We start from the raw sequence: 18,399 nt of genomic DNA, 5'->3' as shown, positions 1-18,399 counted from the left end.
GAAAAATCACTAATCGCCATGATATTTCATTGACTTATACTACATTGACATCCCAAGTTAAGAAAATGTCTGAGTATCACGAGACCTATAGCTTTATAACAATGACCAAAACTATAAAAACCCCATATTTAAAGCTCTTCAAATAACAACAGCTAAGGTCATGAATGAAGTTTCAAAACTGTCAAATATGTATGTAATTGCTGTATACCTGTTTGGGTGCATTTATTTTTCCTGATTTGGAATTTTCTTTGGAATTAGTCTCTTCATCTTTAGTAGTTAAAGGTGCATCAATATCCTCATCTTCAAAATCATCACTGTAATTTTCTGAATAAAATAATTTAAAAAAATACAAGGATCACACTGTCAAAAAAAGCCAAATTCCAGGAAAAGACTGATTTCCAAAAGAAAAATTCTGTATAAGAATAATTTATTGAAATGTTAACATCAAAATACTGTTAGAGAACAGATTTTTTTTGCAAAGATTTAATAATTTAATTCATTAGAATGTCTTAGGTTTATTTCATTTTGTTTCACTTTCAAATAGTTGTAAGTTTTATATGTTTAATCTTTTATATAAATTGACCAAAAATGTCTAGAGCTATCCAAAAGATTTTGTATCTTTAAAACAAACATTAGGATTTGTTTTTTAAAGACAAAAACCTCAAATTGCTTACTTATAGAAAGGCAGCACTTTTGTGAAATCCTGACACTCTTAAAAGATTGGATTTTGCTCATTTTTTTAAGCTGACTTTTTTGGTCTCTATAGGTATCTCTATTATAAGCCTGAAACAGTACTTATGAGAGGTCTATCTCTGATACCTCCCTTAGGAAATAACTGGCCCAATATAACCGTCACCCAATCCTGGGCACTTCTCAGCTAAAGGCCCAAATTATATCTCAATGGCTTTGCAGCAGAAGGGAAAGGTATGTCAATGTTAACATGACGCTGTCAGACTACTTATGGGGAAGATAGGGCAGGAACTATTTGGCCAGGATGTATTCATCAATTTTTAACTTGTTTACAGTCCTCACCAAGGGTTGACTGAGATATACAGGCTGCAAAAGGGGAATAAACTTTATAGAGTGGAATCAATCATTCTAGAAAGAAACGCAGTCTTATTTGTATTTCAAAAATTAGGTCACTTTCAGAAACAGGTGCCCTGATGGGAGAAAGACTGCATGAGGTACTAGAAAGTCTGCTTCTGGAAAGGCTGCCCTTTCGTCTTCTCTTAGAATAGAGGGGACAACTTGAATGTAATTTTTGACAGAAGTTTGGGAATAAACTTGACAGGGCTTAGAAGTTAAACAGAAATGATTTTAGTGAGATCTGCCTACAGAAACATCTCCATTTTAGTTCATAAGGAATACGAGGTTGGGGCAGCATGGTATCGCCACCTACATAGATAAGCTAGGTTACGTGGTTAACTATGTTGGTATCTATATACCAACTATGTTGGTATCAGAGGCTGAGAAGCTCACCTTTGTTTCTCTTCCATATGAGAAAGAACACTGGGATTTTCGAAGTACCAGTAGACCCAAATAAATTCACAAAACAGTCACTGAAAAATTACTTTGTATTAGACATCGTTCTAGGTTCTAGGACCAATATAAAAAAAATTAAGATTCTAATATTCTAGGTGGGAATTATTGAATTTTAAGTAACCTAAGAAATTCGATTTGCTTAAAAAAAGATGATGAACAAGGAGAGAGTAGATATGGAAGGGTATGACAATGAACTTAAGACAACTACTTGGGATTTGGAAACTACTTGAAATCAATGGAAGGGGATGTAATGTTTCTGCAAATGCCAACAGGTAGTATAAGAAAAAATGCAGGTAGTATATAGCCTAGTGCTTAAGAGCATGACTAGGAGCCAGAAGGCTGGGATTCACTACGTGGTTCTGCTACTTTCAGGTATAGAACTGTCAGCAGTGGTATAATGATATTTGAAAATAAACTCTAAGATAAAGATGCATATTGTGAATCATAGGGCAACTAAGAAAAAAATATAGCAAAGAGGTATAACAAACCAAAAGAAAGAAAAATGGAATGCTATAAACCAGGGGTATCCAAACTGCGGCCCGTGATCCATTTTTAATTGGCCCGCAGCAAATTCCAAAAATATATTTAGTTTACTTAAATAAACCAGGTGAGGCAATACATACTTCACCTCGAGTGAGTGGCCCGGCTGTTTGTATATTTTACCACATATGGCCCTTGGTGAAAAACGTTGAAAAAAGTTTGGACACCCTGCTATAAACAATCCATAAGGATGAGGGACAAAAGCAATGAAAACAACAAAAAGATGGAAAGATAAAAGATAAATGGCAAAACAATAAATAACCACTCTGATGATAAATATATTTTTATAAAGAGTAGAAACACTTCAATTAAAAGTCAGAGATTGTCAGATTGGATAAAGAAAGCAAAACCCAGCTATATTCTATCTATTAAAAAACATTTCGAATATAAAAACACAGACATATTAAAAATCAAAAGATGTGAAAAAAATATACCTCCCCAATCATTCTTTGGAGTTATCTGACTTGGCTCCACAGATTTCCCAGGTCCTAGGAACAAACATCCTTTTTTTTGTCTTCCCAACTGGTCCACTGCCCACTCCCAACAAATAAGGCAGCAGTGCACTTTTTAACAATTTCTTGGTAGCTCAGATTGTAACACAGGCGACTCACTCTACCTGTTCAAAGCTGTTTCCAGGACAATATGATTTTCCTTTTAATTATTTTTCTCTTTAATGTCTTTATTAAAAGCTATATTATCTTTTCAAATAATGTAAATTTTAAAACCAATGTAATTACCTGCCAGTTCTTCATTCGATTCATTCTCATGCTTATCTTCAGTTAATTCTATATTAGCTTGATTACTGGAAAAATATTTACTTAATTTAGTATGACATTTTAATAGTACATTTCCATGCAATCCTTTATGTACATTTTTTAAAGTCTTGAACATCATGTAGTTCTTCTCAAATACTCTCGTTCTATCAAAAGCTAAAATTATGGGAACTATAAGAACATTTGGAAAATAAAGATTTCTTAAAGCTTAATTGTAGTTGCCATGATAATACAAAGCAAAAAAAAAATCCGATATTTTAAAACTTTATACACATACACAGTTTTATACATAAATGTGTGCATTTACATGTCTCAGGATGCAGATATCCCATCTACACTAAAGATTAGGAATTGACTACAAGCTATGAGAACCAGTGAAATCTATATGGAGGCCAGAAAAAAATGCCAGGGTCATGTAATCCTGGGATGGGAGCTGAACAGGAGCCTTAAGCCAGGAAAAACTCAGCAAGGCTACAAAAAAGCTTGAGAAAATTTGAATTATATTGGCTATATTAGTTCAGACACTGCTTTCTTTCAAACCCAGAAATCTGTTCTTTTTTCAGTCCATCAACCTTGTTTTTAGTGAGATCATTAGCGGATCCCCAAAATTATAAAACTATAATAATAAAAATAGCAAACAATACTGCATACTTGATACTACGGGGTACTCCGACTAGTCAGTTTTGGAGCAGAAATATCAGTAGTTAAGAAGAGTGCTAAGAAATCAGAGAAAAGTTAAGAAATATTGCAAAAGGACAAAAACTTGTGACCAACAAAAGCTTGTGACAACTATGCTGTCACTGTTGGGAGAAGCAACCACCATGGGCCCTGAGTGTCTCTGCATGTTCTTGCTGGGTACGACAAGAATGTGGGACACGGACCACTCTTTCTTGGGTCATTTCTCAGGGTTGTGTTTGAAGCAAGCAACCTTCAGAGATGATGCAATGTTTCTGCCTCAAGAGCAGGCTTGTTTCCACTTTGCTATAGAAGCAATGGATTCCCCATGCTCAATGATCCTCTCCTGTAGAGCAACCTCTCCTCTCCCTCATGCAACCCAGTACATGTGCAAACAGCCATCATGGACCTTTTGTGTTGCCCCTGTGGGCCTTGGTGGGGCATGGGGAACTGAGACAAATAAACCTGACACTCCAGCACTGCTTTGAGAAATAAAGTCCTTTATTGCTGACCCAGGAATCTTGTGTCTACTGTCAGCATCCATAGAGCTGGCAGGCTAACTTGTGCAGCTTCCAAGTAGGGTAAGAATCTCATACCCTACCCAGTTCATGACAGGCACTGTTTTGTGTACCATCTGTAAGAAACTAGGCATCATGCGGAGACCAGGTGCTCTAATAACCAGAGACTAAAGTCTCCTGACCCTTAACATAATCACAGTTTGATGTTCCTAACATCTTAAAATTATAATCTTTCATTTATAACTTAAAAAATTAAATGACAAATGAAACTGAGGAAATTAAACATCCCAGCTTTCACAAAGGTCTTAAGAATGTCAAAGGTCTACCATACTTACAGAGGACCAGCTCAGTCAACCAGTATGATTTCCAGAATAAATGAGGTTTTCTGATAATCATTAGAGTCAAATATACACAAAGGCAAGAAACAGACCAAACCTGTGTTTGCTCGCTGGTTCCCACTTCCATTTCTGTTCCTTCATTCCTGAGTTTATAACAGCTACCTGGATTCTCTTATTTACCTAATCAGTGGAAAATCACTTGATAAATTACTTTCCTAGTAAGGTCTTTTGGCAATGTGCTATTAGTCTCAATCGTATCTCAGGCATGAAATTGTAGGCATCAGGAGGCAGAGTGGGCTCTCAAATACTAATCAATGTAGTCCATTCATATAAAAATAAATAAACGAATCCTGACCAACATAATGAACAGAGAGTAGAGTTAAAAACAAGATTTAACTTTTGCCTGTTATTCTATCTACCCACTTAAGCCCGTGTATATATCAGCCTTCCACAAATAGAGAAAAACACAAAATCATTCAATGATTAGTTTATGTTGTATTTACATTACCTACGTAAAGCTTTAAAACGTGTGGAGTCATTAGAATCCAATTCCTTATTTAATCTTGAATAATCAATGGAAGATGTTAAGCCTTTCTCAAGTCTGGCAAAAAACTGCTCTTTTTCCTCTTGTTCTTCTAATGTGTCTAATCCCACAGCGAGAGGACTATGAGTCAGCTCAGAAACCGCTATCTCTACATGGAAAGCACAAATACATTTTATTAGCATACAGAATTTCAATAAAATTTTAATGATGAATTTACTGATATTACGTAGTAAAATTAAAAGATACTTTACTTAATCTTTCACCCACCAACTTAGATTTATATTCATAATCAATATGCAAAGTAATAAGGCTCCAGAGGTGTAATTCTAGACCTTCTACAGAGGTATTAAATCTATGTGCTTCATAAAGGAGGCTCCAAGATATTTGTGAGTTAATGTTTGTAAAAATTCTGATTATAAGCATAGTAATTAACCTGGCAATTCACATGCTTCACATTTCTTACCATTTGTTTCTAAGCTGTCAAGACTTATGATAGAGGTTCCACTGCTCTTGAGAAATTGAATCCTTTCAGCAGCTTCCTCTTCTAATTCCATAATAGGCTGAGAAGTCTTCTTTGTTTTCAAATAGCTTACATTTGTTCCAAGCAGTCCTAGGGATGGAGTTTAATAGTTGGATATTTATGTTCAGAAAACTGTTTTGACCACTATAACAATACCGTAATACTATTATACTAATTTTGTAGATTAGTTGCTATAAAATAAATCTAGTCTATTGAATAAAAATGTATCAGACCTAAAATTCACAAAAGAAAAACTATAATTCTATTTGTTTGCAGTGTATCTTACTAAGTAGAGTATTTCAAAATTTTGTACGAGGGTGACAAGAGACAAGATTTAAAAAAAATGATTTTTAAGTAGTGTACTTTAATACAGGATACCATGCCACTTTAAAGAGTGTCTTCTGCCCTGTGTGAAGGAAGGATGGGAAATAACAAGGTGACCTGGAAAATGGAGACAATTCCAGGCAGGGGGAAGAACAATGGAAGATCCAACAATGGAAGGGGCAGGCCACATGTGAGGATGCAAGCAGGTGGGTCTAGAGGGGGAGGGTAAGCCCAGGTACAAGTCAGCCCAGAGCAGGAGCCGATGGTCAGACCACGCTCATCCTCACAAGCCAGTGGTAGGGTCTGCTCTTTATTCCAAATGCCGTAGAAAACATTGAAAAAGTTATGCAGTATCACAATTTCTTAGTACATATTTGTTGTAAAAAACTGGTATATGCAAAAAGTAAAAAATTATGTGATATAAACATTCAGATTAGTAAAATACCACTTTTGCTTAGAAGGAAGCTTTATTAACAAGTCACAAATTCTGACTTCAACTTCCTAATTAGTATCGTCTTGGATAGGGTTCAAGGATCTATTTTATGGCTTTGTGTGAATAATAATTTCATAGATCAAATAACTTCCACAGCTGCAGAAAATCAAGATGTAGACACTTCAAAGGACAAAGTGCGTGACAAGGCTGGGGTGCTGTGCTGGTGTCTATCCAGGGCCTCACTCTGGCTCTGAAGCTGGACTCAAGGATGGCACCCACACTAACTGAGCTCATGAGAGACTGCTATAACGGAAACCGAGATCCAATTTAGTTCTTTATAATGAAGAGTAGAACCAACAGGAGGATTGGATAGTTTCATCCCCAGGCAGAACATTTTACCTTTATGGTGATCAAAAGAGAAAGCAAAGTGACAAGGCTGAAGTTGCTCAATGCTGATGCTGAATGGTGTCTATCTAAGATGGGTAATGTGTTCCTCTCCTCAGGAGGGTGTTCCCTTCTCCCTCAGAAGCTTCTACACTCTTGATGGCAGGAACCATATCTTTTCTTTGTATGAGTATACTAGTGCCCAGGACTCAGAACATAACATGAACTCCATAAAAGTTTGTGGAATTCAAAAGATTGAACCAGGGACCAGCTTATGCTCTTGGAAAGAGAAACCCTCTCCCTTGTGATTAAAGGAACGTTGTCAGAGTTCGTTTCTTAAGTATCCTTGTTTACACCCCTTATTAATCAAATCCATTTCTTATTGACAAATTGTTATTTTTTAAATTATTAATCACTTTAGGCAGGTTACATTCAAGTGTTGGTCTAGGACCTATTCTTTCCCTTTGGGATGAGTTTGCACGGTCCATCACTGATTGATTACTTTCTACAAAAGAGACTTTAATGCTAATTAAGTCTCAAATCTTTGCCAACAATTCCAAATTTGGAGTACTACATCATACAACACCCTCTGCCAGCACCAATGGAGAAAAGATTCTAAGAAAGAATTCTTCACATGCAAGCTTTAGCATTGTTGCATGGTTGAGTGACTTACAAAAACACTGAATTTTTCAATAAGGCAGTCACTTATTTTACGCTATTAAGAAGAAAAGAGACAATCAAATCCACTCTAACATTCACTTGTTGAACACATTTATTATGCATTACTGAGGGTCAGGCGATACAAGGAAAAAGAAGTGTTTCCTGCCCTCACAAAGCTCCCTGCCTCGGGGGAGCTCTGTAGGTTATAACTGGCAACAGGATGTGTAGTGCTACGGTGCTGTTCTGACATGGAAACAAAGGAGGAGGTATTTGTAATTACACGGTAATTACACAGGAGCTCGAAGGGTTTGGGAAGGACTGCAAAAAGAGGTAATGCCAAGCTTTACTGAACAGAAGGAGAGCAAAGGCATTCTGGTGGCAAGAAAGCATGAGCTAATGCACAGAGGCATGGAGCCAATGGTGTTGCCAGGAGAAAGGGAATAAACGAGTGTGGCTGGAGCACATGAGGCTAGCAAGGAGGGTTCCAGTCAGGTTATGTAGAGCCTTAACTGTCAGATTAAGGAATTCAAGGTCAATTTTATGGGGAAAAACAAAAGCCCTGGGGAAATTTTTCCCCTGGAGAAGAGACACAGAAATCTCATCAGGTTATAAAACGACCCACAGTGTGACCCACATAGGTACTTCACAGAAGTAGTCTCGGGTTCCTTACAAATAAAGCAATATCATATATAGTACCTCAAAGAAACATTCCAGAGAGCAGTTTTCTATTAGTAAAGATGGGACAAGGGATAGTTCTACGAAAGGTTTACACATGTGCCTCACAGGATCAGCAATGAGTTCTCTACCATTAAGACAATAAATTATGTTTTTTACTACTGTTATTAACAGATTGCGATACCAATATCTATAGATTTGTTAAAATCTTCCCCATGCAATGACATTAATATAGTCAGAATATTTTATTAAATCACCTTAAATCAACTTACCATTAAACAGGGAAATATATAAATATACCTGTATTATTCATCATCTTAATTTGAATAAATATAAATTATCTCAATGTAAAATAACCTAATAATGCAGAAACATAGATTCTCAATTATATACTATATAATAAAGTGAAGTAATATGAAAATCAACTCAAACCTCAAAAATTCACAGTTAGTATTTCTGTATATACCAGGGGTGCCAAAACGTACACATTTTAAGAGATGTTATCTATGTATTACTTTTCGAAGTTGAATTGAATTACAGTAACAAAGTGTAGTATGACATTCGCTCAAAAGATGGCATTAATCAAATGAATGCTAGTGTCATTCACTGTATTACAATTTTAATACAACTTTTTCCTTTATTAAAATGTGTATACATTCTTTTTGGCACCCTCTGCATTTATAGTACAGTAACAAAATCCAGAATTAAAAGTCTTTGACTGACCCCTTGTGGTCAAATAATTTGAAATGAGAAATCAGCAATATTTACCATCATCTTCAAAATCATCTTCAGTTATCCACCACGGCAATGTATCTTTCTTTTTCACTTCTCTTTTGGGTTGTCTATGTGTTTTGCTTGAATTTTCAAAAGAATCATCTGAAAGCTGAATCAGATATACGCTACTCAATTTTAAATTTGAAAATCCAAGATTCATCACTAAAAATGTTTCTTAGTTGTCTCACAGTTCAGCAATATTTTCTGCAACAATGTATAAATTCATATTTCTAAACCTATGTGGCTAAAATAAAAATTAAGCATATATCTCTGAACATCGATTATATACCCAGAATTAAACAAGTAAACTAACCAGGGAGAAAAAACATCAAAGATAACAACAGAGAAATAAAGAAAACTTGATCAAGAAACAATCAAAAAAGGAAAAGAAGAAAAATACAATCCTCTTCCAGACATTCTGTATGGTCAAAGAATAAATAACGATTGATAACCAAATAACCGAAATTACTTTAGAAGAACACAAAATTCTAACACCATGAAGAACTGAATTTCAGGTGTTTATCAGAGAAATTACCATTTTGTCACAATGATTAATAAACTTGAATAAACATTTATTTGTCCTTTCCCAGTCCAAATTTTACTACAATGCTAACAAACTCCTTTGCTCCAACCCCAATCTACCCGCCTCACTCTCAGCCAATAACCTGGACTCTCTCTTCACTGAGAAAATAAAGACCTTCAGTAAAAAACCACCTCCTTCCCCTTACTCCACCATTAAACTCTCCTGTTAAGACACTGCTTGCCTCTCTCCTCCACTCCAAGGAGAACCTGCAGAGTGATCACTTCCCACCTTTCTAGGTCCTTACTTCCTTGGTTATCCCATTTCACCTTTGTACCTACACTCCCTCCTCTCTCCCCTCTCCTTCCTTCCCTCAGATTATAAACGTGCTCATCACTTCATCCCCAGGGCCTAGCACACCTGGCACAATTGTGGAATTGAAGCATCAACACTATGTCTACTCTACTTAAAAAAAAAAAAAAAAAAAAAAAAAGGCAACATAAAAACAAACAGGAAAACTTCCCTATTCCTACCTCCCCTTTACACTATCCATCGCTTTCCCTTTATATACCAACGTCGAGTTCACTGCTCAACCCCTTAAAAACTGGTTCTCATCCAAAACAGCTCTCCTCCAGGCACCAAAAGCCTCCTAAATGCCACTAATAAATGGCCACTGTTAGTCATCTTCCCTGATCATATGGAATTGGATATTGGTGACCAACTCTTACTTCTTGAAACCTTTCCTTTGACTTCGCAGTTATCACTTCCTCCAAGTTATACTTCACATCAGTGAACCTTCTCACCCACCTATTTAAATAGCTCTGGGCTCTTTTACCCATTTCTTTAATACTAGACTTCCCCAAGATGTCCTTTTTTCTGGAGAAGAAACCAACATTTATTTCATACTTGCTCTGTCAGGATCTACTCACAGGTTATCTCAATCTTTAAGAAATTCAGTAGAGATTTACAGATGGGGAAACAGGCTCAGGGAGATTAAGCAACTTGCTCAGGTTGCTCCTGTTGGTGTTACAGAGCTGGGATTCAAACTGAGGTCTCTGTAACGAAAACCTGTTCAATTTCCATGACACTGTGTAGTCCCCCAACTAGGACATTGCTACCAGAGTTGACCTTTTAAACTTCCAAGATGACAACACACATTTCCACCTGCCAACCAAACAGCTCTACCTCAATGACTTTTAAGACCGTCAACTTTAAAATATTCAAAAAGAACTCACTGCCTTTCCTGAAAACCAGACGAGAAAAAGGAAAAAGGGAGGAAAAAAATATTCCTTATCCCATCTGAATTTCAGTTGCCTCACCTTCCACTCAGTCTCTAAGCTTCACTGTCACCTTGAAATGTTCCATTTCTCTCTCCTCCCTACATCTCACTGTTTACCAAATTCTGAGAATCTGCCTCTGACTCAGTCTACTCCTCCTAAATCCCATGGCCACATAAAAGTATGGAAGAAGGAGTATAGGTTTTGGGGGCCTGACAGACCTGAGTTCAAATTTCAACATTAAAATATGCTAGCTCTGTTGCTTAGGGAAAAATTAGCATTTTTAGTTTATTCTTCTGTTAAAAACAGTCACAGTAGCACCGACTTTCAAGGGTTGTGGCAAAAATCAGAAAAAAAAAAAAGGAGAAAGCCCATCCTACTGTTTAATACATAGTGGGCATTCTCACTTTTGACAACCTTCCACACTACTTTCCAGATTACTATAATTAAAAACAAAACAAAAAAGCTGGTCCCCAGATAGTAACAGTGCCAGTGAGGATATGAAGAAATTGGAATGCTAATATATTAATATACTGCTATGGGAATGTAAAATGGCACAGCCACTTAGAAAACAGTCTGAGTTCCTCAAAAGGTTTAAAAATAAAGTTATCATATGACCCAGCATTTCCGCTACTAGGTATATACACAAGAAAAATGAAAACATACATCCCCACAAAAACTTGTGCATGATTATTCATAATAGCCAAAAGTTGGAAGAATTCCAATGTCCATCGATAAGTGGGTAAACAAGATGTTGTAAAACCAGATAATGGAATATTATTCAGCTATAAAAAGGAATGAAGTACTGATATATGCTACAACATTGAAAATATTGCTAAGTTGAAGAAACCAGTCACAAAATACTATATTTTATGATTCCATGTCTATGAAATGTTTATAATATACGTATCTTCAGAGGCAGAAAGTAGATTAATGGTAACTAAGGCTGGGAAAGGGGGTAACTGCTAATGGGTACAGGGTTTCTTTTGGTGTGATGAAAATGTTCTAAAAGTGACTGTGGTGATGGCGGCGAAACTCTGAGTATACTAAAACTCACTGAATTATACATTCTAAATAGGTAAAGTGTATGGTATGTGATATCTCAATAAAGTTGTATGAAAAAAAGCTGGTCCCACTAATCTCCTTAAAAACAAAGATATGTAAATCTTATCTTTGAACAAACTGCTTGAACAATAATTTATCAAAATCACGAAAGAAGTTAGCATGACTCTAAAATCATGATTTCATAGTTAAAAATGAGACAATGCTTTACCCAAATCTATAACATGAGGTAAGAGCTTTTACACGTTGAGGTTGAATATGAGAGAAAGAAAGGAAGAGAAGGAGGCCAGGACAGAGGGAGGGAGAAAGACAGGGAGTGTTGGAGGGGTGGTAGATGAGGGGTAGAAGAAAAAAAAAATTTGACCAGTATTGCTTTTTATCTTTTACAATGAAAATACTTCCCATAAATTTAATTTTTTAAATGTGCCCATCTTTGATATAAATAACAAAAAAATCAGTTTTTCAAATGGGAAGTGAGACTCATATCCTGAGTATCTACCACATCCTGGCAATTGGTGCACGCTTTTAAAAATCCTTACAACAATTCCACCAAATAGGCATTATTTTTCCTATTAGATAATGAAAGTAAGATTCTTTCTACTGTATCATACATCAGGCTCCCTTTATGAACAAGGTTAGTATAGTTTAAAATGTGACTCTCCGTTTATATAAATACATACTCGTACGATGTGGTGTAACCCTCTAATTCATTCATTCAACACTTATTAAGCACCTATTAAGCACTGCAGGTATAGCAATGAACATATAGCCATCACGTCATAGACCATACATTCTTACAATGGGAGGCAGAAAATAGACCTACACAAGTAAAATAACGAATGATGCTAAGTGCTACATAGAGAATTAAATACACGGCATACTAAGAAGTGACTTGGTGGTTACATTTTTCCTGGATAGACAGAACAAAAACCTCTCCAAGGCAGTGATATTTAAGATGAGATCTTCACCAGCCACGTGAAGAATAGGGGACAGTACTGGCCGATGGAACAGCTAGTGCAAAGCTCCTAATGTGACATGAGCTTGGCATGTCCAAGGGAGAAGAAAGGCCACTGCAGCATAAGTAAATAAGGAGGAAGAGTGGTATAAAGTCAGTGACACAGACATGATCAAAGTCATCCAGCGCTTTGTAAACGATGGGAAGAAGTTCAGAATTTTATTCTATACGCGATAAGAGGCCAACAGAGTATGTTTTACACAGAGGAGGGATCGAGTCTGACTTATGTAACAGATCGTGTTGGTTACAGAATGGGGAAGGAATGCGAGGCAGTACTTGGGGACTGTTGCAGCAGCCCCGGTGAGATACTGGTTCCAGGACTAGGTGGCAGTGAAAAGGGAGAGAGCTCGAGTTGACAGAGCTTGGCGATGGACTGCTTGTAGCTTAGAGGTGAAGGAGAGACCTGAAGGATGAGTTTCTTATGAGACAAATTTACAACATAGCTTTTAAAAATATAAACTTACCTCTTTCATGAACTGTTCAAACTCTTCATCCAGTTCTTCTTTGGAATAGCGAGCCATGCTCAATAATTTTCACTTCCCAAAGTAAACATTCCAAAGTATGTACAACATTGGAAACGCTAAATATCGAAAGATGATAAATATCTTTTAAGGAAATTCATATCACATCATGAAAACACCCAGACTTAAACCTCAGACATTTATCTTATGCTTTAGTATATATGCACAATTATGGACCAGTAAGCTGGACAAGATTCCTAATTCATTCATAAAACTGATTTGGAAAAGCAGCTTTCAAAGTTTACCTTGTACTTAGGATCCAGAAATACATTTTTATTGTTAACATCCAATTGTTAAAGGGTGGCCTCCACCCTTTCCCTTAAATCTTACATATTAGTAAGCGTGTGTGTGTGTCCAAAAAACGAAACACAAAAAACCAGGCCTTCTCATGGCATCTTAAAAATTATAAATTAGCAAATCCAAAAGGCTGCTTTTTTGTGTGTAAAAACCCAGGATATAGTTTTTTTGCTGTCTTAACATTCAGCTAGTTATTTATCAATCCACATTAACAATATTGCAAAATAGACTGTTTCCAGATATGGGGACGTTTCCAAATACAGAAAAATTAAACCTATTAAGATTCAAAGTCTACCTAAAGTTCATGGCGTATACAAATCAATCAGAACGAATCATGTTCCTTCTGGAGCGAGGGAAGGCCAACAGGCACGATGCAGTCGTGACCTGTCACGCAAAGCTCTCCCCTGTCCCGCGAAAGCACGCCACTCCAGACGCCCCAGCTTCTGGGCCGTAACTCCTAGAGGCCGCTCACCCCGCAGTTTCCTCTCGCAGAGGCGGGGGTGGCGAGAAAGGGAGGGGTGCGTGGGGAGACCCGCACAACACTTGGCTCAACCTGCGGATTAACACCTCCCCCCCCCAATTAGCATCACTGATCAGTACAGGGTGCGTGCGGGGAAGGCCCGGGTCCCACATCCTCATTCAAGCCGGAACTCACCGACAGGGTCCTCAGCTCGGCCGGGTCCCTGCTCCAGGAAGCACGGGTTCCGGAGTTGGCGGGAAGACAAAGAAGCACTTGCGGACGAGTCCAGGCGGAGGGAAGGCGATGATCTGTAACTAGAACTCTGAAGCCAGTCTCGGCAGATGAGTTGGAAGCAAGTGGCCACCCCTCACCTACTTTGGTCTCCGAATTCCGCGCTTTGCCGGAAGGTCGGTAGAGGTCCATCAGTTGTCAGGGTAACAGACATCAGCCGCTGGGCTCCACAGTCACATGACCGGGACTAGTCACGTGGCCCATGGTCCGGCGAGACACCGGTTATTATCTTTTTGCCTCAAAAAGCGAGGCAAAGGTTTGAATAGCCGCGGCTCAAGATACTCTAGTAGGTAAGAGCCATCGCTGCTGCACCAGTGGAGACCCCGCGGCTTTCTCTGCGCTCCCTGGGAAAGTGGATCCACGAACCGGTCACCACAACAGGAACATAGGCATGATGGGGGTTGTAGGCCCAGCGCGTGGCTTCCTGGGAAATGTAGTTTAGCTCCCCTAGTTTATGTATTTCCGCACTTCCTATCCCCTCTTCCTAACCTTCCTCACTCTTGTCATTTCAACTCTCAGCTTTCCGAGCGGAAGTTTTGAAAACTTTTAATTTATTAGATTTCCTCCATGTGCAAAGTCTCGTGTAGGAGTTGTGAGAGAAACTCAAACCTGTGAGAAAGAACTTGTCAGGATAAGGGACTGTTCTCCCAACTAGTGGACAAGAAATTCAAAATACACACACATACCAACTCTCTACACCTCTTTTCCCGCCCGCCATCTATAGTGGCATCTTACAATTGCTTTATTGGATTTTTATTTTATTTTACTTTTGCTATTTCTTCCTCAAAAAAAGAACACAAATTGAAGTTTTAGACGACAGCATTTAGGATAGTGAACGTAAAATCAATAGCAGTTGAAAGGATTGCTGCTGGCCGACACAGGATAAGGACCTCATCATCTCCGGCCTGAAATTTTAATTCAGCATGTGTTTATTGTAATGCAAATGTATACATGCCAGGAGCTGAGTCCTAAGATAAAGATTTAAATGATAGAGAGTTTTTTAAAAGCTACTATTTATTGAGCACCTGTTATGCTGGGTCTCTGCTCCCGCTCCCCGCATAAGAACACAGGACATGGTGAGTCCAAAAAGGAACACCAACGGAGCCAGAGATAGCAGAGTCATACCACTACATTCTCGTTGGCGGCTGGGTTGAAGATACAAAAGCAAACATCCACCAGTACCCCAATAAGGGGTCTTCCTACCCCCCAGTCTTGCTGGCGCCAGCCGGGCAAGACACACGAAGTAGGACCCACACAAGATCTGCAACCTGCCACCTGCTTTTCTGCCTGCCAACCAACCAACCCAGCCACGGCAGTTATATTAGTGGCTAATTGGCTAACTGGTTACAGCTGATGGCCAACCAGTCACACCTGATGGCCATCCACCACCCAAGCCAGCATCCCTGCACGTAAGGCTGAGAGCCTGGAAATTGCTCTCTGGGACTCTGTCTCCACAGCACCTAAGTTGATAGGAGTTTCACATGCAGTATTTCACCTAATCCTTACAGTCTACAAATCAATTCAATTCAGTTTATATTTTGGTTGACATACATAGGTACAAGATAATGATAGGTTCCAACTCCATAGGCCAGTAGTTTCCTTTCCCACCCATCTCTACTGCTGTGTTTCCCTGAAAATAAGACCTAGCCGGACAATCAGCTCTAATGCATCTTTTAGAACAAAAATTAATATAAGACCCGGTTTTATATTATATTATGTTAGATAAGACCCGGTCTTATGTCATGGTAAAATAAGACCAGGTCTTATATTAATTGCCCACTGGGAGGATTTCCCTTCACCACATTCCTTTAGGGATACCTCTGAATGCAGCAATGGTGTGACAACAGTCCATTTATGGCTGCTATCAATGTATCACGCTAACCCATATGTGAAGAAGTCCAGAGCTTTATTTTTCTTTCATCAGTTGGCACATATTTCTAGCCACCATCAGATCTGCTGGGTCAGATGGCTTAAGCTTCCAGCAAGATTACACAATTGCCTGGACCTGCTGCAGGCTCTTCTATTGCTCTAGGTAACATTCAAATCCAATAAATGGATTGGTACAGTATTCCTAAGTACAGTATATGCTGCCTCTAAAACCTAAAGAGGCCCACCAAGCACTATGCCTCTTTATTGGTGGTAGGTTCCAGTGTGTAACAATTTGTTCTCCACCTTTATCATTTTGGTTCCACCATGTCTCAAACAATAGGTCACCTAAAACTTCATCAATATGACAGTATCTTAAAATTTTATGAGGTTTATCTCCCACCCTATGGTTTTCATATACCTAAGTAGGGCATTTAGGAATAATTTATACTTCCTGCTCACCAAGTACAATTACTATGATGCCATCAGTATAGTAAACCATAATGGTTGTCGTGGGGGGCGGCCTGCCGGGTATCTGGTCCGGCTCCGCACACAAGAACGCAGGATATGGTGAGGCCAAAAAGGAACACCCACAGAGCCATGGATAGGGGAATCATACCACTATAGTCTTGCTGGAGGCTGGATTCACACGACGTGCGACCTGCTGTCCGCTTTTCTGCCAAACGACCGACTCCCCTTGCTAGCTGTAATCTGCCATGCTGACTGCAATCCGCGCTTGTTAGCTGAGCCACCATCTTCTTGCTAGCCCCCATTTTCCTGCTAGCGTAGCCACGGCAGTTATATTAGTGGCCAATGGCTCACTGGTTACAGCTGACGGCCAACTAGCCACAGCTGATGGCCATCCAATCACAGTTGATGGCTATTTACTACCTGAGCCAGCACTTTTCTATGTGAGGCCGAGAGCCTGGAAACTGCACTCCTGGCTCTGTCCCCATAATGATGTTCTATGAAATGTCAAGATAATACTCTTAATGAAGTTGAAATAATAAATAAATACAAATAATTCAAATCTTAATTTATAATTTATAATTATTCATATATTCATTATTCATATGTACAAAGATTTAGGAAGAGTGATGATTTTGTAAATTAAAATAATTGTTTCAACTTTTCTAAAGTTTACACTTCATTCAATTTACATTTGAGAGCGAGTAGTCACAGTTGCAAGTCGCTATATCATTAAAATGTTCATGTTATATAAAATGTACACATATATTTAGAGATTTAGACTGTGAATGAGGGCTTTTTTGTGCTTTAAAGTAGTATGAAATTGTCCAATATTTTTTCTACATTGTTGAGTAATTGATATTACATTCTCAAGGCAAATAAGTGTGGAGAGAAGGGGAAGATTCTTCAATAACAAAGTAAATGGAATTTGGGGCATTATTTCTGTTGGTATTTATAATGTCAGTTTACACTTTCACCATCAGAGGTCATGAAAGGACAATGTAGAACAGAGAATTTGAGCTTTGCTGAAAATAACTTTGAAATTTGAACTGTCACTTTCTGAGAAGGCATTTTAAGAAAGAAAAATCATAATCTACTTAATGTCATTTGTAACGGAAAAAAAATAATTTTTAAGAATAAAATTATCTGGTGGCTTACAAGAGCATCAGGCTATTATCTAACTTTGGTGCTCTCAATTTTTAGTTTAAGAATAAAATTTAAATGCAAAATTTGATGACTACTTGTTTTGGAAATATATAAGATTTCATTTCATTTGACTTTCTGGGGTCTATAATTGACAAAAATAAAAAAAGGAAATAAGTAAAATTAAAATTTAGAAGTGTCAGGAATGCATTTTTTAGTGAACGCAACTCATACTTCATAAAGCATAGTCAAGTATGTCTCATAAACTTTGAGTCTGAAAAACTGACAATGAAAAATATATCAAATATCTCAGGACAATAATGCATTTTTTTGAAATATCTACTATTGATATGTATTTTGTTTGTCATAGTGTGTGTTGATTTAAAACTTTTTTTGCTCTAGGTAAAAAAGAAATGCAAAAAACCAATAAGTTAAAATAATTTGCATTTGGCTTTAAAAACACACAAGTTATCAGTTGTCATTGCCCCTGTTTTGTAATAATAATAAAAAATCTTCCTTATAAAATGATTGTGAATATTTTTGCATTAGCATAGTTTTTCATGTTTTCAAAAATTCTGTAGCACATACAATAAGTGAGTCACAAAAAGACAAATACTGTGTGATTCCAGATATATAAGGTATCTGGAGTAGTCAAATTCATAGAGATAGAAAGTAAACTGGTGGATTTGTAGGTTATTTAATGGGTACAAAGTTTCAGCTTTGCAGGATTTGAAAAGAGTCCTGGAGCTTGGTTGCACAACAGTGTGAATGTACTTAAC

At 37.7% G+C, this 18,399-nt stretch overlaps 1 protein-coding gene across 1 annotated transcript in view; it reads right to left on the bottom strand.

The window, feature by feature from the left end:
- The window catches only part of CEP162 (centrosomal protein 162), a 75,330-nt gene extending 60,833 nt beyond the window's left edge, over positions 1-14,497 (bottom strand). The window contains exons 1-7 of the mRNA XM_081045187.1: positions 14,048-14,497; positions 13,039-13,154; positions 8,695-8,809; positions 5,394-5,540; positions 4,895-5,078; positions 2,820-2,884; positions 209-324 (exon numbers count right to left, since the gene is read on the bottom strand). Of these exons, the coding sequence (XP_080901313.1) occupies positions 209-324; positions 2,820-2,884; positions 4,895-5,078; positions 5,394-5,540; positions 8,695-8,809; positions 13,039-13,095 (684 nt within the window). The 5' untranslated portion in view covers positions 13,096-13,154; positions 14,048-14,497. The remainder of the gene's footprint in view (positions 1-208; positions 325-2,819; positions 2,885-4,894; positions 5,079-5,393; positions 5,541-8,694; positions 8,810-13,038; positions 13,155-14,047) is intronic.
- Positions 14,498-18,399: the final 3,902 nt, after the last annotated feature.

Source organism: Rhinolophus hipposideros (assembly GCF_964194185.1).
Source record: "Rhinolophus hipposideros genome assembly, chromosome: 3".
In the NCBI taxonomy this organism is placed as follows: Eukaryota; Metazoa; Chordata; class Mammalia; order Chiroptera; family Rhinolophidae; genus Rhinolophus; species Rhinolophus hipposideros.
This window is presented reverse-complemented; position numbering and strand designations above follow the sequence as displayed.